Source organism: Choristoneura fumiferana, chromosome 12, assembly GCF_025370935.1.
Source record: "Choristoneura fumiferana chromosome 12, NRCan_CFum_1, whole genome shotgun sequence".
NCBI lineage: Eukaryota > Metazoa > Arthropoda > Insecta > Lepidoptera > Tortricidae > Choristoneura > Choristoneura fumiferana.
Window position 1 is genome coordinate 7,157,090 of NC_133483.1, and position 24,921 is coordinate 7,182,010.

General features: G+C 37.8%; 2 protein-coding genes across 3 annotated transcripts in view; one reads left to right on the plus strand and one right to left on the minus strand.

Annotated features, from left to right (window-relative positions):
* LOC141433193 (Golgi-associated PDZ and coiled-coil motif-containing protein-like) overlaps positions 1 to 24,921 on the minus strand; it is a 55,359-nt gene that overhangs the window by 28,108 nt on the left and 2,330 nt on the right. The gene's annotated exons all lie outside the window — the stretch shown is intronic.
* On the plus strand, positions 483 to 24,921 carry LOC141433192 (uncharacterized). Of its 2 annotated transcripts, none has more exons than XM_074095115.1 (10): positions 483 to 679; positions 19,725 to 19,837; positions 21,156 to 21,267; positions 21,720 to 21,817; positions 22,392 to 22,502; positions 22,696 to 22,911; positions 23,369 to 23,487; positions 23,805 to 23,904; positions 24,000 to 24,232; positions 24,676 to 24,921. In XM_074095115.1, the coding sequence occupies exons 2-10, from the start codon at positions 19,733 to 19,735 to the stop codon at positions 24,899 to 24,901; spliced, it is 1,320 nt and encodes a 439-aa protein (XP_073951216.1). In that variant the 5' UTR covers positions 483 to 679; positions 19,725 to 19,732; the 3' UTR covers positions 24,902 to 24,921. The 2 variants fall into 2 exon arrangements, with proteins under 2 accessions (XP_073951216.1, XP_073951215.1); XM_074095114.1 differs by having other exon boundaries at positions 483 to 675.

Genomic DNA, 24,921 nt, shown 5'->3' on the forward strand with positions numbered 1-24,921 from the left:
ACGACGTCGCAGGCAATGTCTAGCATTCAATAAAAATAGTATGACGAAAATTCAGCAAACCACACATTTGAGGCGTTTGGCCTCCGTAAATGTTCTGTTTTATTTGGTAATGAATCGACCCTGATTATTGATGCAGCTCATATTGTACTGCTATTCAAAGAAGGTTCGGTACGTGAACTTATTTCAACATTGAATCAAAGGTGACTTCTTTAAATAATTTATTAAATATATATTTTTTTTAATTTTACAGTTGTCTTGCTCTGACGATGAGCTCTGGTTGAGTTCGAAACGCGTCAGTGTAGTGTGGTGGTGGTGATAGATGGGTTTAGACCCTTTTACGACAAAACAACATCAACCACAAATAAATCCTTATAAGTATTCAACTGGTTACGAGGAAAATCTCATGAAAAAGGAAATAAGGAAGCCTTCAGGCGGGCGGGGAGGCGCGCGTACGCACGGGGCGTGGCCGGCGCAGGCGCCGCAGCCGCCGGCCGCCAAAGCCGCTGCGGATGCTGTAGCGCGCGCACCTGTCGCACGCATCCCTATGCAAACAAACACGCGACACACACGAAGAGTAACAGTTCCAAGTTCGTGAAATGACCGGTAGTGAACACAGTGCCAGTGAATGAATGTATGAAGCGGCCCTAGGATAACCAGCGTCAGGATTAACCCTAGGTCGGTACGCAATGTTTTATCTTCTTATCACTATCACTGTACGCCGTGTTGTGATTGCGCGCGCAATATCCGTCATATGCAAAATTACAAGCGCCTTGTTTACTTTACGCTATATATATGTTTAACGTCATTTCCAAACTAAATGGAAAAGAGGTTCCCGATAGAGGCGGTGTAGTAAATTAATAATACACTCAGTTCCCAACGTTCGCGAATTACACGATCGTAGTTCGCGATAGCGTTAAGTACTTAACTGAATTTCTCAGGTGTAATTTTTTGCGATTATTGTGATTACCACGAATATAAATCAAAATAATAACGAAAATACTAGTCTCTTCTCTACCAATGCGCAAATTAAGTATTCAACAAACCAAATCAGGAAAATATTATTATTTTCCTTATAAAATCAATATTGCGTAAGAATATACAAAATTAATATTCATAAGACTAAATTATGCATTCGATCCCGCCTCAGTAATAAAATGTGCTTTTATCTGCACCCGCTAAAAGAATAATACAGCCTTCGCGTATTAGATAATACAGAAATATACATTTTAATGTAGTTATAAATCGTAGTACTGCTTCTAATTGGCCATAGGTGACTTAAAATATTAGAATTATACCGAATATGCAAATATCCTGCCTGGCACAAGGTTTTTAAGGCTCGATTTGGATAGGTATTAATAAAAAACTAATAAACTGACTAATTAAAACATCAACTTTTGGAGTTGAAGTTCAAAAACATTGAAAAAAAACGGCCAAGTACGAGTCCGATTCGCATACAAAAGGTTCCGTTTTATACCACCGTACAATCCACAATATTTCAAAATCCAGACGAAAAAAAAACGTTTCTTACATGGGAACACCCTTTAAGTTTATTTTTTTATTTGTTGTTTGTGTTTTTGATTAACACATATATTTAGCAACAGAAAGCTAGATATGTAATTGAATTTTTCGATTTATCTCTTTTGGGTTATGTACTTATGTCAAAGTCACTCACCAAGTTCGTGAATTTTACAATTTGACCTTGTGGTTCAGAGGGGGCACGACATTCTGTGCAAACTTACCTATTCTCGTTTATTGGATGGTGTTTCGGGGGCTGATCTGGCGCGTCTGAAGGCAGTGGCGAAACCAGAATCTGGGGCATGGATGCATGCTTTGCCGTCTCCTCAATTGGGTACGCTGCTTGATAACGACTCCTTGAGAATAGCAGTGCCCTTAAGACTGGAGAGCAAGGTGTGTGAAGACCATCGCTGTATTTGTGGTGTGATGGTGGAGGAGAACGGGTATCATGGGCTGGTCAGAGATGTGCGGACGCTTTCCGAGGCACCATTCGATAAATGAGATTGTCCGTCGGGCCATGGTTTCGGTAAGTGTGCCATGTGTTTTGGAGCCACCCGATTTGTCTAGGACGGATGGCAAGAGGCCGGACGGGCTAACTTTGGTTCCCTGGCGAAGAGGGCGTTGTCTCTTGTGGGACGCGACGTGCGTTAGCACATTTGCTGCGACCATTTGAGGCAAACCGTTGGGTCGGCGGGTTCAGCGGCAGCAAATGCCGCCAAATTAAAACACGCCAATTATTCCGCCTTGAAGTTCACGTATGATTTCGTGGACACGGGAAGCGGCTGGACCCTGGGGCGATGAGGCCCTTGAGCTTTTTAACGGGCGACGGTTGAAAGAGAAGTGCAACGACCCCCGCTCGGGGTCCTGGTTAGTTCAGCAGGTCTCCATTTGCTATTCAGTGGGGCAACGCTGCTGGTGTAATGGGGACCTTTGGGTCGGGCAGGGTTCTGGACGGGGATCGTGTATTTGTTGTGTTGTTAATATTTGTGTAGGTATTTTATAAGGTTTGACGAAGCTTGTTGCGGATGTATCAATGTGTTATTTCTTTAATTATTTTTATTAATTTGACGAAGCATGTGGCTGATTATTTTATGTTTTAAAATTATTGTTCCTTTTTTTTACGTAAACTGTTATTTTTTCTATTTCGATTAAATGAGTACTTATTTGACCTTTAACAACTAACTGTGAACTTATATTATGTATGACAAAAGATACATTTCTATTTGACCAATAAGTTACAGTACTAGTGACAGCTGTCAATTTCACAACACTTTCAACTTTCGAAACTTGAGTCGATAAACCATTGCATTAATGTCATCATTAATTCGATTATTACGCTAATTTTGATGAGAATATAAGTAAAATTCTAGGTTGGAATATTATTTGCCACCTTAAGTAGGTAAGGCTAAACGGAGCGGAGTTTGCAAGAATATTCGTTACTTACCAATTAATAAGTACCGATATAACACAAGATCCATTAGGTTCCATCACATATTACGTATCTTAACTTAATTGTGCTTTGAATTTAATTAATTGATTATAAAAATTTGATAGCTTAAATTTATTTCGTATAACATAGTTACGCATTACGAACCTTTAAAATGAAACTGAAACAATTCGAAATATTCACTTTTCCAAAACAACCTTTAAATAAAACACAATGTTTAATTTTAAAGGTGCCAGTTCTTTATGTTCAAATATTTTACGCCAGTCATATTCAGGCTACAACTGAAATATACTTTCATATCTTTAGACCGCAGCAATTTTTTTGAGTAAAACAACACTTTGAGTACAATGAAAGCACTGTAATTACCAGGTAGGTAGTTTCTATCAATGAACTGATCCATCCTTCGAAGCTAACGGATATCAAGAAAAACACGGGTGTATAATGTATAGCCTACCTACCTTCTGTATATTAGTCGAACCATGGTTGCATGTAAAAAACTATAAAATATTCGAAGTTTCTGTGTCGCAAACGAATCGTTATGGGTACTGCACACTTTACTACACAATAGTGCATATTTACAATAAAATACGAATGCTGCAAAATAGATTTCCGCAGGAAAAGGACAGGGGTCACATCGGAACAATAAATCAACGGAGTCACAGTCCTGCTGTCTCATTGAGACCATCAATCAAGCCAGGCACTATCTGTAACCGTAAACAACAATTGTGCGAACTGCAGATTGCTTGAATTTTACCTAAGTATTCTTGAATTACTGCAAAATTATTACAGCAAACAAGCGTTAAAAAAGTTAAAACTGAATTCTTCACTCCACAAAAAGCTTTATACGTAGGTATAGTCAACCAAGAAATATATTTACCACCTAAGGTTTAATGTCATTAAAAATGACATTAAACCTGGCGTTTTAGACTTTGTAGCACCTAAAGCGCCAAAGCCTATTTTTTTTTTTTTACTCAAAGTCAATATGACAATCAGCCTTTTGATTTATTTCTGCAATAGGAACTATCATTAAAATTGGTAAAGCACTTTCTTGGTCGACTACACATTTAAAAAAAAAATAGCAAGTGGGCTAGAGTAGTGGTGAAGTACTATGGTCTGTTTCTTAATTCGAGATACTAAAATGACGTTTCATGTGTTACCTGTTTTTTGCGTCTCATAAATAGTGATGTGCCGCAACCGGTTATCACCGAAAGATTTTGTAGGTACCTACCTATGTTATAGTATAAAATATTAAGATATGAAGGCCGAGGCGGAGATGGCGAGATGACCTGGACGCGGAACTAAGTGAGTGGCCAAATATAGCTCTGGATAGGGAGATGTGGAAGTCAAGAGGAGAGGCCTTTGCCCAGCAGTGGGACACAGTTATAGGCTAAATATAATAATAATAATAATAATGAACGGATCCGTGACGTACTAACATGTAGGGCACTTAGAACATTCAGAAAGGTAAAATGGGTCTAATAAAATGCGACCGTTTTGGAGATATTTCTACTTTTTATAGATGTTGATATTTAAGTTTCAGTTTAATTCTAAGTACGATCCCCTTCAATGCTTACCATAAAAACACACATACCATAACACGAAAAAACGCACTAGCTCGCATCGCATTGCCCTTCCCACTCTCGCATATTAGCGTCAGCGGGACGGCACGACACGAACCTCGACTCTCGAACCTCGCAGTAGCCCTACTGCAGGGCTACTACGAAACTCGAAACTCGAAGTTCGTGTCGATTAATAAATATCACGTAAATTTTTTTTTCAACAGAAAACCGTGTTAAATTGCGTGAAAGTAAAGTTTATTAATTAAGTTAAAATATTTATTATTTAATTTTATCACAGTGATTTTAAACTATGGCAATATTCTCAAATCACAAATACTAGTCTTTGGTAGTCGTAAATAAAATTAATAGAACAAATGATTTTTTTGTATTTTTCTTTTTTAAATCCAACGGGCCAAAACACATTTCAAAAAATCTCACGTGAGATTTGGGGAGGGGGGAGGGAGTTAAAGAAAATCTTACGAAATCTCACCAGGGAGGGCGGAGGGAGTCAAAAAATCCTAACAAATGTCTCACGTAATTTATGGACGCCCCCTGACCTGTGCTTAGATTTTTATCACTTTATCGTAAAAGTGCATTTATATTTTCAAAATAGAAAGTACAATATTGAATGCTTTAATGTTATTTTTGCTATCATAAAATATACGTTTTACCGATTATTTACAATTATATCGGAAACCGAAATCATGGAGTAGCACTGTTCGTTTTATGCTGGCCACATTATTTTTATATTTGACATTTCAGACTGTCATTTTAGTATCTAGGTTTCAGAAATAGACCATAATGAATGACATATATTATGCTGATAGTAAAAAATTTACGACGGCTAACAGTTATTTACTCGATCTACTCTACATCGGCATAGATCAGGGCAGCTTAATAAAACATACCAAGCGGCAATAAACTCATCATATCAGAAGGAGGACGCTTGCCAAACCTCTATACTTCATCGCCAGAATCCCGTACCTAGATGCTAGATAACAAGTAGCCCGGCCTACAATCAACATGCGATACCGGTAACTAATGATTATAAGCTTTCAGCAAAGAAAAACTATCTATCTATCGCTAATTATATACCTAAATCTAGTATTTTGAACAACTGGGTTACTTCGGGAGGTCATCGAATTAGATGATCGTGCCTTGGCGGTGGATCCTTAAAAGATAATTATTACGTATCAATATTTCTACCAGCAGAGATACATCAAGTCAGACACATTCTTAACTTGTAATGCATATAAATATATGCTGTTATATCAATTCTCAATTATGCGTCAAGTATTCAAGAGGTAATGCAAGTTTAAACTTTGATCTTGGTAAAGTGGCACTGCTGCTAGTAAAATATATTAATTAACTGTTCAATCCACTTTAGCAGTTAAAGGATACGGCCGCGTCCAGAACCGATTTAATTAGAATTCTCAGCAAGTAAATGTGAATGAACCTAGTGCGAAGGCATAAATCAAGACATTAGTGGGACAACGACATTAGTTAACTGGCAAAGCGGTGTGCAGCGGCGCAGCGCCGCCGCCTCCCGGTCCCGTGCCTAATATGATAATCATCGAGAAAGACAAGCTAAATCTAATTGTCAGAGGCACTGGACCTGCCGAGACGGCAAAACAACGGGGCCCGGGGCCTGAAAGCTACTGCAAACTGCGCGGGGCCTATCATTGCATAACGATGTGGGAAGAGCGATCGAGTGAAGGGCAATACAAGAGTAAACACTCGTTAGCGTAGCCGCAACACCGATGATTTCATACCGGTCAAGGAAACCGTAGAAGGAACCTTTAATCATCAATAAATCTTAAAATTTTTTCAACGGCCGATTAAACGTGCTACATAAACTCATTACGTAAAATACGGTAATTGACTGTTTCTACACTAATAGTTCAATCGAATACGTAAGCCAATAAGATATCATAATAATCACACAGGTATGCCCTTAAGCATTTGTTAGGCAAGGGCTTTAATTAACGGCAATAGTAGGCGCGGAGGCGATAAAATGCAGAAGCGCGACATAATAACTATCGCGTTGCAATGCAATATGCGCAGCAACTTTTTATAATATAGTTACTCGTTTCTTATTCCCTTCGTGAAGTGACTCAGACTCCACCGCTTGTATAGCAAATTCAATATCTGACATTCACTTATAATTAAGATTCATAAATATTGCTCACTTGGAACGTGTTTACTCACTTGGGCTGTTGACTTTCGCCTGGTACCTACAACAGCTCAATAAATGGAAGACATGATTGAGTACCCTGCGGTTTGTTTGGCCGCACTGAACGATTTCCTTATATCTCAATGTCTCTCTTTGGTGGTATAAGCTTTATTATGATAAATAATAATCTCATCACCTTATACATAAAAAGTTGTAAACCTGTTATAGAAAAATGTGTGTTCGTTTTTGACAAAAACAAATTGCAAAGTGACATATAGAGACAAACGAATATTAGGTTAACGTAATAAGGTAAGCATAACAAAGGTAATCAGAGGGTTAGTTAGTTCAAAACGTATAATAAATTTTTGGTCGAAATTTCATTTTAATACAAGCTTTTTTGCTGACTGTACTTTTTGTCGGCTTTACTAACATTGTCACCCTAACTACATTTGCATACCAAATTTCAAGTCCATGCCATTAACCGTTGAAGAGTTTCGTCCTGCGGAGACGATCCTGGTCAAACTACCAGAAAATCAGTACCAGATTATTATATTGGCACGGAATTGACTACTGGAAGTTGGTCGAATTTAACTTGCAAGATTTGACTACAGGCAGACAGACAGACAACGGGACAGGTGAAACTAATTAAAAGCTTGTAAAATTACCTGATGTTAAAAGGTGCCTTGGTCTGGGTGTAAGTGATTTAGTGATTGGGTTTGTGTTTGTATAACAACCTATCCCAAGTGGTCGAGTGTGACGGTAGCTGGTTGCCAGACGCGGCGCTCGAAGGCTTTGTCATTGGATTGAGAGTTATGCGAGAACCTTGTGCAAACAAGCGACGGCGAGCAGCCGGTGGCGATGGCGACTGGTGCTCCCGTCTGCCACAAGTGCGATGTTATTTGCTCTTTACAAACATCTCCTGGGACTCCAGAGCGCGAGACAGATAATGTCATACATAAAAAAAAACAAATACTAGGTTCCATTTACCTTTTTGATAGCTGCCTCTAAAACAGAAATGAAACAAATACACCTTCATGTTTTATCGCAACTCGCAACCAAGGATTCTTGATTTTTGAGAGAGTTCGAATTTGAAGTGATGTATCATAGGCAAGACTGTTTTAAAGTAAACGAGATATTGATAATAACATATAATTATTCATTATTCGATAACATGTTGTTAAAAACTAATTGCACTATAAAGTTTACAGCCCTACGTTATTTATTACGGACTTAAAAAGGAAGTCTTTGAAAATTGTATAAAACGATTAAATTCAAAACCTGTTTGCACAGAATGTCAACAAAGTTTGAATTCATTTGATGATGATGTAGTCTCTGTGATTTATTTTAAAATTTTGCATCCTATCTTTGTAACAAAGATGTAACCATGTTTTCTTAACCTCCATACTTCCCGCGTATATCAGTTGCGAGGCGAGAGAAAGTACCGGCATTTACATTTCGTAACCTTTGTTTTGAAATTGACTAGAAAATTAAAGGCAGACTGCATTTTTTAATTCATTACCGATGTTTCGATGTTACATTGAATTCGTCCACTTTTCAATGCTGTTTAACAGTGTTCTTGGCCACTCGAACACTGTTACTCGTTCTGCGGTAATATCAAAAGATAAGTCGATCCGTTATGGTTAATATTGGTTATATAGCATTAGGTACCAGTTATTTGCATGTAGAGCGCAAAATATCGCAGCGAGATGGCGGTCCGCGATAACTCTACCTCCTAATGTGTATTCAAAGCGAATCATCATCATGCTAATGTCGTAATTAAGATAATGTCACGGCGGAGCCGGTTCGCGTCATGTGTAAGATACTAAATTACGTGGACATCGACTGCGAAGGTTAAAATGGCTACCATGAAGTCAATAACTGTGCGCGAGATTGTACCAAAAATAATAAAAGAATGTTCTAAAAACCCTGTCCTAATGGGCCGTCTCGTTTGAAAACAAATGAGAAAACAAACGCATTCGAGCCACGATACCTGCCGGCTGGTGCGGTATAATCCTGACCGATATACGCTAAGCTTTTAAATTTTACTACCTACATAAATATATATTATCGGTTTTCATTGTCACTGTAAAGTCACTGTTTTAGTGATACGCCGACAAAGAACACTGATGTGTTACTAAGACATTGAACCTGCCCGTCATGCGACCCTCTTGACACCAGCTAACACGTTTCCGTACAAGACAACAAGGAAATTATGAATCAGCTTAGGTACTTCCCGATCTCCCGTTGCCCCTGTAGGAAACAAAACTCGAATGACGGCAAGGATCACAGAGGCATGTTTATAAAACTACAAATCAATCGAGTGTAAGGAAGAAAGCCATGTTGCGCTTTATAATTCGTATGATCTATTTATAGCGATGAATCTCCTGAAGCGACTCAAGAGCAATATGTTAAGTGAAGGGTAAATCGTTAAATATCAGTGTCTTAAGGCAATTGTTATTGTCTCCAAAACAGATAATTTTGATTAGAACCTGTACAAGGAGCGGCAGGCATGCGGCGTGCAGTTCGGTGCTTTATTGTATTCAGAGAGGCGATTAGAGTGACTTAAATATGCAGTCCCGTGTTGCACAATCAAGGTGTACGAACCGAGCACTCGGGATAGTCGACCACGTTTCAACTATTTGATAAAGAGATTAACGACGTAAACGCTAAGCTTTTTGTCGCCGAGCTACAAATACTGACGGATGAGTCGGGCTGCACTGCATTCTGTTGATAAAGCAAATGTTTAGTGGGATTAGCCGGAGTTTATGTAATGGCTTTGTTTTAATGTTGACAAAAGAAAAGAGACACACCAAGATCAACAGTGATATTCGACACCATTTTGACAGCGGGTTATAAGGATCTTAAAATGGTAAGTCAATATTCAAGGAATAATATAATTTTTACTATATTATTTAGGACATCAGACAAGCACTTCAGTTGAACGGCAAAAAATTAACCAAAGTCTGGCAAAAAACTTGGCGCAAAAGGAAACTTAACAAGGTTTTTCACACTAAATCTAGAACATTTTTTGTATTCTATATTGATAACATAACGACTTATTATGTTGTGTTAGTGTAATGTAATCTGTAATCACATAAAATAAAAATAAAAAACACACACTGTTTCACTTGCACGTTCGCTAGACCACTAAGGCGATTATAAAACTTACAATTAAATATCGAAATAACATCTTCCCAAAAAACCGGCCAAGAGCGTGTCGGACACGCCCGAAATAGGGTTCCGTAGCCATTACGAAAAAATTAAGTAATATTTTTCTAAGGATTTCGTATTTTGTACGGAATATTCCAAGTTTAGGAATATTTTATACCTTAGGCTGCTATTTACTCTTAAACTACTTAACCGTTATAGTTTTCATTGTAAGTTTGATATTCTTAATACCATCCTGATTTTTTTTTAAATTTCCACTCATGGGTATAGATTTTAGAGCGGGGGGAACACTCGATTTTAATGAAAATTTGCACTTTAAAATTGAATATTTTGCAAACAAATCACTTAATCGAAAAACCGTTTTAGCAACCCCGCAATGATTTTAAAAGACCTATCCAACAATACCCCACACTACAAGGTCGGATGAGAAAAAAAAAACACTCCCACTTTACGCCTATTTAGTTTTTTATTATTTTTTTTATAGTACCATTTTGTCGGCATAGTTTACATATATATTCGTGTAAAATTACAGCTTTCTAGCATTGATAGCCTCTGAGCAAAGCCGCAGACGGACAGACATGGCGAAACTATAAGGGTTGCGTTTTTGCCATTTTGGCTACGGAACCCTAAAAAGGCATATAGTTAAACATTCAAATTAAATAACCGACATGGAACTCCTGAATGTATTGATAAAAACATAATAGTACCCCAACTCCACAAAATTATCGCCGATCACGCAATAATAGCAACCCTTTTAAACTTAAAATATAAGGCGATTTAACAACTTCAACCTCAAACTAATAATGTATTGAATGAAATCTACTTACTTCAAAATATGGATTTATACTCAATATCAATATCAATTTCTAGGCCAGCTGACTTGGATAAAGACGGTAGCATGGTTCGCAAGTTCAAAATCGTGTTAAACGCATCTGATAAAGCTCCTAAAAACATGTGTGGCTCATTGTAGCCCAGTGTGGTGGCTCATTGGATTCGGAATGACGTCTAGAAAAAAATATTTTAAAGAGTTGAGTGACACATGAGTTACAAAAGTTCTAACCGACTTAAGATGAAAAAGAAAAGTTTTTTGCCTGTACCACAAAAAATATTTAATCTTAACGATTTTTCATTAACAATCTTTTTAGTTCATAGTCATTGTTAAACGTTAAAAAAATGGTAAAATTCACAAACTTGACGACTGAAATTGACGTGACAAGGGAGAAGTTAAAAAAACTCACTTTTTATTTAAATAAATTACAATCAAATTAATTCAGTTAAATAAACCCATAATCTGTTATTTAAGTATGTGTCTAACCTTCTTTTGTGCTGCTAAACTTGTATGTATGTATGTATGTAAACTCTTTATTGCACATACAAATAAACATACAAATACACAGAGAGGAGAACAAAGGCGAGCTTATCCCTAAAAAGGGATCTCTTCCAGCTAAACTTAGGAAAAAACATTTTGGTTATATAGAGGATAAGCAGACAATTACGTGCAGACAGTAAAGAGACAAAACAGAAATACTCAAAAGAGATAAAATAAATACAACATTATTTACATTAAAACGAACATAAAACAAAAGAAATATAACAAACAATTACAAAATCGAAACAGTCTCATCTCAGGTGTCAGTGTCCAGCCATAATTTCTTTAAACTCTCCCTGAACGAGGCCACAGACGGAGATTCCCTTAGAGACAAGGGTAAATCGTTCCACAGCTTGACTGAATGGAAAGTGAAAGATTTAGCATAAGAGCGCGCGTTGTTAGGCGGGAAGGCAAGTGTAAGTTTGGAACTCGACCGCAAACGGTGTCCACTTCCAGTGGCCAAGTAGCTATCTTTCAGACAGGTAAGAAGGAGAAGCAGGGTTAAACAGGCAAACTTGTGTGAATTAAAAATACTATTGTTATGGACGGGAACACCCAAATACTCCGAAATATTTTATTCCGAATTTGCTAATTCCGATTTTAAAAACTCCGATTTTCACAATTCCTTAGACATATAATTCCGATTACTTAAAAACGAAATTTATTTTTCCGAATTGCAAAATATCGATTTTTTTTATATCCGATTTTTAAAACTCCGAAGAATGAAAAGCACGAAATGTTATTGGCCCGAAGTACAGTATTCCGATTATCAATTTTCTGAAATGACATCGCTAATTCTGAAATATGACATTCGGCAAAATAAACTTCGTGGTTTTATTAATCGGAATCTTGATTTAGAATCTCGAATTAATATCAATCAATTTAGATAAATTGACCTGCATACTTAGGTTAGGTTAGGTTAGAATTGCGACAAGGCACGAAGCGCCATAACTGCGCGGAATAGGAGCTCCACGACGGAGCTCCGTCGACCTTGTGTCACATTGCTGAAAATCAATAACAGTAAGTAAATACTGTTTTAGGCCAATCTAACATATTATAGCTTAAGTTAATAAGTCAGGATTGATCGGTGTAATGATATTAGGAATTTTGAAAATCGGTATTTTAGTAATCGGAATTCGTATTTAGCCATTTCGGATATATATAATAAGTCGGACTTCTTATTATTCGGTTTATTAAAATTTGGAATTTTAAAAATTGTAATTTTATACATTAGGTATTTTTAATTTTCGAAATCATAAAAATCGGATTTATGAAGAATCGGAATAGTCATATTAGGAGTTTTAAAACATTCGGAATTATAAAAATCGGTATTTTGAAGTTCGTGATTCCAACTTTCGGAATTTCGTTTTTCGTATTTATGTAGTGTACCCGTTACGGACTTTATAAAATGTCATTTAAATGAAGAAACTTTACACTATAATTCTTGATTATCTTTATAATTAATTATCTTAATTCTTGATTATCATTTGACGTGTTGAATGTTCCTTTAAAGTTAACGGGAATAAAAAACAACATGGTGTTTAATTACAAATGCTTAATTACAAAATTGGCTGTTTTAATATCAATTCGTATAACAACTGAAAAATATGCCCGACCTTCGACAGAAGAAAATAAAACGCAATTGCAATGAGTCACAGTGATGTCTCCGCTTCAGACAAGCTGAACTTGCTACTATAAGTTACGACAAAAGCGACAATTGTGCTAATAAAATAACCTTATGCGACTATGTAAATATAAGTGCGATCGTAAATATAACTAGCAATTAGTTTTGCGATTTATGCGTCCAAAATTCCTTATTTTATGCTAGCTGTGCTGTACCAGACCAGCTAATTGCCGGTTTTCGCAAGCGGCCGCCGCGCCGTCTACCTCGCTAACCTACTTACTACCACCTGATACCGTTGACAATACCAACACTGAAAGGATTTGTACAAGCACATTAAACATCCCATAAGCCTACTTAATTATCACACTTTCCCCACTCAAACACTTCGACGTCTCTGTTTACTTAATCGTTTTTGTTTTGTGTATAAATTACCAAGAACAAGACAAGTGTTTGTAGGTATTTATTTTCAATCTTTGCTAAGTACCTAGTGAACACGCAGTCTCAGAAATGAGGACGAGATGTGACACGACCTAAGGCAAGCTGATAACGCGAACATATTCTTGGAGTATTTCTAGTAAGTATGGGTAAAAAGTCCACCATTTTAATAAACAGAACTACTTGATTTTGCCTTTTGTAAAAGTAAGGGTAGGTAATAACTATTAAAGTAGTTTCAAAATCCGTGACGATGTAAATATGCTGTCATCGGGTGGATTAATAAGCCTCGTGGTGGATGTTAAGGTGGCAGACGTGCTTTGACACGCGTCCCACCCCTTTCAACAACGGCCAGTCTATGAGGAAGGACACGTGCATCGAACTAGCATTCCGATTTTAATTAAGGGTTTTAAAACAAACAGTTTGGAAAACTGTTATTACCGAATCATTATGTCTATTATGACGAAGGTCTGATGACCAAAACTTTTAAATCACGGTGGAGTTGAAATTCATTTATTTTAAAATCAATTAACGCGGCGAGACTGGTTAAAAAAATAATAATTATTGTGAAGTAGTGAACCACGAAATTGCAACATGAACGCAAAATTTACAATCAGCGGCTACCAAACGGCATTCCGAGAGAAGCCCGAGACAGGTAAGCAAGCTCGCCAAAGCCAAAGCGCCCGCGCAGCGGATTTCGAAGCTGCATAGTGGCAGACAGTAAACTAAGTCCACCAACACCAAACAGCCTAGAAACCGCATACCAACGAATATCATTAAACATATTTACATTCGCGGTTAATCCGTATGAAATACATGCGTGTTATGGGTTTGACTTCATCGAGTCACTTTCGAATATCAATAATAGATATACATTTGCCAGTAAAGTTTTCTTACTGACCTCTATTTTTTACCTTTCATTAGGTATAAAACAATTATGATTTTCAAAGAATTAACAAGAGTCGGTGTGACTTGATCTGCAATTTATCTCTATTAAGATCTTTTGGATGACGTCGCGGTGGGCTCGGCATTCAACGCGGATTACGATTGAGAGTATTGAGACCATCTAATAGAACATGTGTTGTAACCTCGGCATTACGATTTTATATATAGACCACACTATCTCTGAGTCCTCTTTGTGATGATGTCTAACAGAGAAGCGACATTTTAGCGATTAATCTTAACAAACCAGCCCAACATTAGACGATCGCTAGATAACCATTGTTAACACTTCACAGAAATAAACTTGTATTCTGCGTTGTATAGTTCCTTAAGCTGTAGCTACGTATCAGCCATCTAAAACCAGCTACGATTAAAATAAACCAAGAGTCAGCCACTGGTACGGCCGGGTAGGGTGGTCTTAAGATTTCATTTACGAAACGCACATATCACGGTGAAAATAAAAAAGCATAAGGATATCTCCCTTTCCCGTATTTTAATTTAACAACGGAAGCCGCGTGACTCGACAACAAAAAATCCGATTAATTTACACCGTTGTTCTGAGTCGTCCATTCTGTACATAGAATGGATCGCTCCAGAATTCCAAAACAGTGTAGACGAGCGCTTAGACAAAGAGACATAAGACCTTACAGCGCAAACTTGCAGCTTAGAAATAAACGTGATCTCACTAGGAAATCCCTTCACACAATGGCAATAGGAAGGGAAGAACGAATATGTTTCTTGCAGTCAGTAAACTTTGTAATGTCACGCAAAGCATAAGCGAGAGAGCATGATGTAGTGATAATATATATATTTTTTTTAATTTCAGCAAACCGATAAGAATAGTATTTAGAACTTTAAATTGAACCAGGAATTGTAAATGTAGCCAAAAAATGTAGGTATATCAAGTGAATCATCTCACTGTAAACAAAGAAAGTGAGTTAGCACCTGGAAGTACGCACTCTAGCCGCGTTGGCTCCCTTCCAGCTCCACTGAACTTTGACAAGGAGCCGACAGTAATTGTACGTAGGTTTGAATATAAACATGCTTCTAGTGCGCTCGTCTGGTCCGCACTCGCTGCATGTGATGATGATACCTAAGTATGAAGGTGTCGAAGGACTTCCAGGACATGAAACACTAATCCTACCTTTAGAAAACCAATCGATTTATGGCATGCACGGAACATAATATCTCATTCAACATGTCATATCGAATCGATCTTTAATACTCGTACATCTGGTTTATCGCTTAAGTTTAATTTTGAACGGGGTCGATGTACTCCACGTTCACTCAGAGGGTAGGGTACCATGCTAAAGCTTAAAATGCCCTCGTATAAAAAGAGGATTGTAAAATCATTTTTTAAGACTATGCACTTCTAATTGTTCTTTTACTTTCTTGAGCTGACCGAACTGACAGAGTCAACGTCTAAGTAAGACGTTTGCATTAAGACAGTCTTTATCAATGTTCGGGCGAGCAAAGCGCCCTTTCATAAAGTCTCATTAAGCGTAATTATTGGATCAATCAATGATAGATTGATGTTTCAGAAGTCATTGATCACGTCCGCCCAAGGCGCAAGTAATTCGGACAGTCTCTCGACTGCGATCAGACGTCAATTAACAGTGATACGGTGCCGGCCGCTGCGCCCGCGCCGGGCCGCGCCGCGACGAATTGGGCCGGCGGAATGAGTGCGACTACGTGACGATCCGACACCATCAAACACATAATAATTACGGCCCAATAATCCTCACTCACTGGAACTAATGGATTCGACTACTGGTTCGGTAACTGTATAGTATTTATATAGTCCAACGCGACGCACTCAGAATTGCAAGCAAAGTTTCATTGTTCGAAATAGATTAAATAAGCATAAAACCGGTCAACCTTAACCAAAATACAGCATGGATAAAGCCCGTGCAGCAGTAAAAGACGATGGAATAAAGACAAACTTAAGAAACTCGACACCAGATTTCAAGTAATGAAAATCACATCATAATATGTTTGGCCACAACAAGAGCGCATTAGGCTCAACATTACGGAAGTTGGTACTTTTGGCAGCCAGCAAAAGGCTGATGAAAGGTCGAGTCGGAGGCGGATGCGTTAGACAATGATAATCCGACTATCCGGGGTCCACGAACTGCACCGGAATGCAAATAAATAAGTGCATATAAACAGGACGCCTCGGCACACCTGCCGGCGATGTTTGATATAAACAATGCCCTGTGTCGTGCCGCAAATGACACAACGATGCGAGCGGCGACGCGGGTTACAAGTTAACAATGACACTGAAACGCACTCTGCGTATAATTACTCTCAAAATGTTCGTGTCTAGTGTCTAATTTTGTAGTTTCAGACGAATGCATTATTTTCAAAAGAGTAAACTAGTAGGTAGCTCTGTGAGTTGTACCGTAGACCACGCGAAATGACTGAAATTTGATATTTTTGTACCCTGAACTTCAAAGCTGTAATTTTCAAAAAATTAATCGATACAAAAACCTTATACTTATCGAACCTGCTAACCTCACGAGAATCGAATTAGAAATTCGATACGTAGAGCTGAACAGCCGAGCCGGACATCCGGATAGACATACGAAAGCATTTTTAGCTAAGCTGAAACAGAGTCGCTTCGCGCTCCCTCGGTCAATTAAACAGGTATTGTCATAATACAATACAAGACTATTTTAATTTGGGGTAAGCAGGTAAGCAGAACGCCATTTACTCTTATCTGAAATAATTTTCATATTTTTTCTACAAGACACCATTAGTACAATTTAGAATTTTTAATCTTGAAAAAAAAAATCGGTAAGTTTAACTTTAACATAATAAAAGCTTACTTTGGGAATTTTCCGGGATTATTTTTGAATTCAACGCCCGCTTAGGTTAGCATCGCTGCATCGCCGCAAAAGCCCTAAGGCTTGACTAATGCTCTTACCGTGTCAACATTAATTTCCGCTTTCGTTTACGTTTAGATCTTAAGGTACGCATTTAAAATGATTGAGGCGCTGCTTACCTGCTTACCTATCCCTTTACTGAGATTGATAATATAAATGTATAGTCGTTCGCATGTTTATTACTTACACAGATGCTCATATTATCAGTACCCACTTGACTATTGTACAAATAGTGGTCCTACTAAAATATGTATAAGTATCGTATTCGCGGATTAGAATAATATAAGGAGCGCAGCACAACATGAAAACGTACAACTATTTATTATAAAAATTACTATTGCTAACACGTGATAATAAAGCTGCTATGCAACGCAAATCTATGCATTCCAGAGATCGTGGTTTAGGTACAGTCTCTGAGCCCACCAATTATTTTAACGGAATGATATACAAGTTTTTGTTTCTGGAATGGAAGCAACAAAAACTTACCTAAGATAGTAACTACTGCCTATATGCTACAATTCCCAATAATGCATTGCATCATACAGAACATTGAACATCTATGTAAGTTCCGCTGTTTGTGCAAATGTTTAAAAATCAGGAACCATGTTTTCCCTTCTTCTGCAGTTATATTTAGGTTCGGAAAAATTGGGAGTCTCCTAAAAAAAAACTATTTATTTTGGTCTCAGTCAGTTAGATAAGGTGAAAAAATATTAGATAGGTATTTTTTCTTTTGTCAATCAAATAAAAAAAATGACAAAGATGAAGCGCGTCAGTGCTAAAAAGTATTCGCGCGGCGTCATGTCACACGTAACTTTAACTGGCTATTGGCTCTGTGCACGACATCAGCGCCACCTAGCATCCGCCAATACGACATTGTGACAATAATCAAACCTATAATGTATTAATTTATAATACAAAATTACTCTGATACCGTGATTTGGGTGGACAAAAGGTTGTGAATTCATTTTTGGTCATTAAAATTAAATGAGGTAAGTAAAATTTATTCAAAATGTGTGTTTTATTTTCGTTATTTCAGGGTTTGTTTACTTCATGTTTAGTAGTACATTTACTGTAAAACGAAAAAATTAAGCTATCTTATTGGTTTCTTTGAATAATAGTAAAATTATATATTGTTCTTATAATATCGCTAGTAATAAATTAAATATCGTTTTCAGATCAAAATGAGTATAATTTTGAAAACCGGTTTTGTGAGTATCTATCACTCAATATAAAATTTCAACCACAAATCGTTTCATAAGGAAAATTGTTGCTGGACATGTAAGAGATGTAGAGGAATTAAGAACAAAAACTCGCTTCATAACACAAACATCTATTACTATTAGGTAGTTAAAGTCTATACAAATATTGCTTTGTTAATGGCATATTCATATGAGTATGACAGATGACAGAGCCTAGATTATTTCTTCTTTTGGCCACTATGAGCGCTGCGAACGATTTCATTACCCCCACCTAGTACTTCGCACCTTTCCAATATCTTCATATTTTTTTGTTTAATTGACAAAAGTAAATAAAAAGTGTACTGTGTATATTTTCTGATAATTTAAGTACTTTTCTCAAAAATGTCCGTAAACGTTGACATATTCTTTACATATCAGAAGGTGAAGTGCATAGTTTATGGTCAGCAAAAAATTAAAAAGCTAAAAATATTGCAGGCAAGCTAGCTCCTAGAAACGCTAGCTAGACAATAGTTTATTATTGTCGTCACAATTTTTTTATTTTAAGAAAAAGGCCATGGAAATGTTGGCACAAGTCGTATACAGCCATGTCTAATGGCAGGTATCAGATATTTTGTTGGAACTCCGGACTTTTTTTATTGGGTCCGAAACAGCTTATAAATATTGGAATAAGATAAAGCATAAGAAAAAGTTTATTCTATTTCAGATATTTACCATTTTTGAGAAAAGCTTTATATTAGTCCCAGCTGGAATAGCAATTGCTGGCTTCGTATTAGTTAAAGGGGATCCCATGCCCCCATCTCCTTCGATCTGAATTCCCTAGTTTTTTAATGTTTTTGTAGCTTATTATATTAACACAACGGCTTTAAGCAATATACTATCACATATTTACTTCAAAGCTTGTGTTTCAGTGTTTGTTTTCGAGATATTTGGCATCAAAGTTGAACAATTCTAAGCCAAAAAACTGGTTTTCTGGCCATAACATTTGTGTTAATTAGTTTCAAATGAAAACCCTCGACCAGTTTTTAGAGACGTTAAGAAGAACCCAAATATGTAGATTTCGTATATGTTAGATCTTTCACGTCGAAATAAGCGTTTTTTAAGACATTGTTTAAAAAAATCATACAAAATTAAGTATTCCTTTTTTTTTCAAAATCCGGTAGACAAAAATGGAGATAAAAGATTGCAAAACCGATAGCCGTTTGACTTATAATTTTCTATCTGTAGTGCAAAAGTAGGAGATACGATTCAAAACTTGTCAAAAATCGATGAAAACCTCGGGTAGCCCTACTCATACTCAGCCAGCAATTGCTTAATTCCAGGCCACGACAATAATCTACTATAACTGATGGACCTATTGGATTTATTTGAGAACAATAGCCCATTGCAGTAACAAACCCGCCGTTTGTTTCAGACGGGGCGATGTTAAGCGCGGCGGTGGCGCTGGCGTGCCTGTGCTTTGCGCGCTGCTCGCCCGCGGAGCCCCGCGGCCTGCGCGTTTACCCGCACAGCGTGCACACCACCAAAGTCAGTCTACCACGTCCCTTATGTCTTTTCTTTACCAAATAATAGTACATTACTGCAGAGGCCATGAAGTAAGGGATTGATGGACGAGTTCGGGTTAGACGGCCGAGTCGTAAACGAGGCCGGATAAAACGAGTTCAGCAATCCCTTGTTCTGGCCGAGGTTTGTATAGTGCTTTCTCAAACAATGCGAGGAAATATTTCATCCATCCATCCGTCCGTCCGTCCGTCCATCCATCCATCCATCCATCCATCCATCCATCCATCCATCCATCCATCCATCCCATCCATCCATATATATATTATATATATATATATATATATATCCATCATCATAGATAAAATTTGGTATGTAGATAACTGGACATCTGTACATAGGCTGGACATAGGCTACTTTTTATCCCGATATTCCTACGGGATAGAGATAAAATCTCGACATAACAACTGTTGGGCCTAGAGTCATGAAATTTAGGATGGTTTATCTAATGATTTACACGTGCGAAGCCGCGGGTAATCTCTAGTAAAAAAATACATATAATTGTTTTTTATTTCAGATTCATTCATTAAATGATAATATATCGGATAACTCACGTCTGAAATCGAGTTTAGCTCGACATGTTTCGCTAGCGCGAGCAGAGCGGTGGCGCGCAGTAGGTACGCGTGTTGCAGCAGTCGCCGAGTCGGGTTGCTCCTAGATGCAGAACTGCGGATTAGCCCGAAACATGTCGAGCTAAACTCGATTTTAGACGTGAGTTATCCGATATATCATTTAATACGAGTGAGTCTCACGGTAGTTTCATGTTCAGATTCCTTAAACAAATCTAAATCTTGTTTGTAAATATAAAATTAGTTAGTATGGTATATACTCCGTTTAATTTAAGGTTTGAATGAACGGTCAAATTCTACATGTTTCTCGGTATTTCGAACACAAATGGACTAAAAATGGACATGTACATTTATAGCGGTATTGGTAGGTACTTATTATGTTTTTAATATAGAAGTTAACACAATTTTAAATACTTTCGTTGTTTAATTTAATAACGTGTGGAAATTTTACCCTTAAGATTCAAATGTTAAAATAAATGGAGTACCTCTAGTAATGGGTAAAAAGTTGATTGACCCAAATTCTAACAATCCTCCCTCACCTTTTACAAATATTGATTTAATTTAAAAAAAAAAACATTATATTAAAGGTGAAAACTTGGCGAAAAACAAAAAATATAACCAAATTAAAAACCTCCCCTTTTTTGAAGTCAGTTAAAAAAAGTGTTTAAATATCAGTCTTCGTTTGAGATACAAGCGATTACGTTTTGTGTTTACAGGAACTCAACGGTGTCCTGAGTAAAATCGAAGAGCGGCTGCAAGTTTTGGACACCATAAGCGCCGTGCAGGCAAAGCAAGCGCGAAAGTTAGAAGTCATACAAGACAAACTCGGTAACATTCTATACTTCGATCTGAATAGCATTACGAGCAGAATTGGTTTCGAGTCTGTTTTATGGGATTTGGTTGATTTGTATATTTTTAACGAGACGTTACGCCCAATGGCTATCAAGATCAAGGATCATGAATCATGAATTATCTTTATGGTACTACTAGTACTAGTTAACGTTTTACCCCGCGCGTACCAACAGATGCGGCTGTAAATTTCTAGACTGCTCATAGAGCTATACCCATCCGGGAAACCGATGAGTAATGCGACTATTGTGCCATATCCTATTTTAGGATGCGTGCGGTCAACTTTCGCAATACACTCCAGGCACTCCGCACACCAATTGACCCAGCAAGGGCCCTTAATCAATAGTTGCGTTGAGCCATATCGGCGCCTTTGAATTAATTAACAATATGAGTTCATAAATTTGACGGGAAGTTTTAATGATGGATTTCAGATCGCGTGGAGACCACACTGTCCTTGAGGTTGGAAAGAGCTCAGTTAGCGGCTGAGAGATTGGAGCACAGGATACATATGCTTCAAACTAGCGTTGAAGTAAGTTACCTGCCATACCTAATTAATATGATTGCTTAATAACGATATCTCTTGCCCGGGTGAAGGGTTAGTTCCAATGGGGTGCAGAAAGTTTCTTTTTGAGGGCTACAGTATAGATATCGCTAGTGTCGCTGCTTAAGTGACTAAATAAGAAAAAACAAAACAAGCTGAGATATGTGGTGCATAGGAGAAATTCGTGCCTGTATCACTGTCCAGTGGCGCTAGTGGTAAAGCACATGGCACGGAATGCCGAGGACCTGGGTTCGATTCCCAGCGCTGGTCTTATTTTTCTGGTTTTTCTATGCATCTATATTTCAGTTTGTATTTTCGATATACCTACTTCGATTAATTTGGTATTTGCATCTATCAAATTAAAATTATGTGATGTGTGTGGAGATAGATTAAAATTAAATTACGATTTAATGAAAAAGCAGCTGAACGCGTGCGAAAGAACGATGTTATTATTTTGGTCGTTGACGAGTATACCGCCAAGTCTACCGCACTATTTCTTCGTACACATTTCGTCAAAGTTGTACTTAACAATTTTGTTACATCGAATGTATTTAATTTACAGACCGCTGTTAAAGAAAGTGCAGAGAAGATAGAGCGCAGCCAAGATAAAATTGTTGACATTGCGAAGAACTTGACAAGTCATCTTACTTCTCACAGACATTTGCTTGAAAAGGTAAAATTCCAGGAAGACATATTCGTCTTACTCTTGATTCCAGTAAGATTAGAAATATTAGACTGACAGATGAACGACTATAAAATCTCAAAAACAGAAGTAGGTACATTTCTAATGGAATATAACTGATAGATCTTTTAAAATTTATGGGGCAAGGGCGCAGCAAAGAAGTTATTTCGTTGTCAAACGGTAGGTAAGCGGTGCGTATGCAGAGACGTGGCGGCGGGGTCTCGTGCTGGAGTCGCTGATGCGGGACGGGCTGTCCCTGGTGAACGCGACGCGGCGCGAGCTGGCCGACGGGCTGCGGGCCCTGGCGCGTCGGCAGCGCGACGCGAGGCTCTCCTCCGTCGACCTCGAGGCCGCTTTCTCCAAACGACTCAACGACAACACATACAAGATCGATTTGAGAGTAAGTTCGTTTTAAGATACTCAGAGAAGTGTCTGAATAATTTCGACTATAGTCAAAATACCACAAACGGGACTTATCACGCTATTATTACACAAGTAATATTTACCTCGACGTTTCGGCAACGTTACAGTTGCCGTGGTCACGAGTAGACTGAAGTTCTACAAACAAAGTTCTGAGAAAGTCAATGTTTCCTGTTTTAGCAGGAAACCAAAGGGCCGTTACAAACGGACTACATTCCAACTGCAACGCCCACCACACACACATTTATATCACAGCTAGCGTGCAGTTTTCCCGACTGCAGTGGAACGGCAATGGAAAATGTATAAGCAGTCGGCAGTTAGGTACGTTGCAGGTGGAATGCCGTGTGTCGGTCCATGTTTAAAGTCCCCTTTCCGCAAATTTCAGCTATTCAATTGTAGATTATTTCAACTAATAATTATTATCCTATCGTTTTCAGATGCAAGAAGTAATGGACGCACAAAAGCGTTTCGTGGACACATGCCAAAGAGTACAGCTAGACGATCCCACGCATGTTGCAGATGTGCTGGACAAATTGATTGATTCGCTGATAAATAAGTATGGAGAATAACTAGTCGCCTGAGCGATACATGCAATTTAAATATAAAATTAACGTGGCTGAACTTCACTAATTTAATGGCGGCAAAATAAGGAAGTTCTCGATCTATGAACCGATTTGATGAGATTAATTTAGATACTTTTAAACTTCCATTTCAATTTAGTCCAAATTTGAGGAGGGAAGTCATAAAATAATAGAGCCAGAAAATATCGTAAATCCCAACAGACACTTGGCTTTTAATGAAAAATACTCTTGTTTTAATTTAAAAAAAAAGAGTTTGTATGAGATTTAAGATAGTCAATTCGATTATTTCCAGGACGGCATCGACGTTCCAAGAATTACAAAACATTCAAGTCAGCATGAGGAGTCATGACAACAGAGTTATGAAGTTGCTGAGCGCTGGGCGATCAGTACAGGTCCGTGTTTATCATTAAGATGGATATGACTACTAATAAATATTATTTTGTTCTTATTACAGTAGACATTTACATATGGAATCGACTATTTTCAGAGCGACGCGACGTGTCGTCGACTAGAGGGCGTCTTCCGAAACACCTCGCACACCACCTTCAAAGAGACTGAACTGCAGCAGCTGACTGAGAAATTCATAGCACTGACAGAACGCGCAGACGCGACGTTGCAACGCTTGGAAGCCAGAGTCGGCGACGACTCGGACACGCCCGCGCAAGCCTCCGACGTTACGTCAGCTGCTGATAGACTCATGCTGAAGCTCAAAGGGATTAAGTAAGTAAATAGAGATGAAACATATACCTAATGTCTCAGCTGGTATCGCCTTCTGGAGACAAAAGGGACGGCAGTAAACATAAAAACGTTCCTTGTAGCCCCAGATGTTTACAGAATTGCGTATTTTTTTTAAAAATTGTATTTTTTTTTTAATATGTATGGAGAAATAAATTATAATAATTATTTTCCCATGTTCAGGAGGCAAAACTCTTTCAATTCCTGTAGTAATTTACAGGTGTTAAAAAAATGAAATCTTGTCAATTATTATTTTGCCTAGAGATGTGGTCTACTTCTGCAAATGCAAAGAGCAAGGCAAAGATCTCTCCATTTTCTCCACTACTTAATATACTAAAATATGAACTTCAAGATTTTTCTTTATATTTTTGTCAATGGAAGGCAATGGACATATAACAAATGTTGTAATTCTTACATTCCAATTGCAGGGGAGAACAGGAGTCTGAAGAATACTGGGGGAGTGATGACCAAGACAATGACTTATTTGATGATGGAGAGGGAATCAATGAATTAAATGAGAACAAAGACCTCCTAATTGTCACTCCAGAGCCCGACCACCACACACTTGAGTTGAGCACCAGGACACCGCACCGAAGACATCTACACAAACATCCATATGACAGAGGTCCTAGCTGGAGGAAACCACCAACGTGAACAATAAATACTTAATAGAT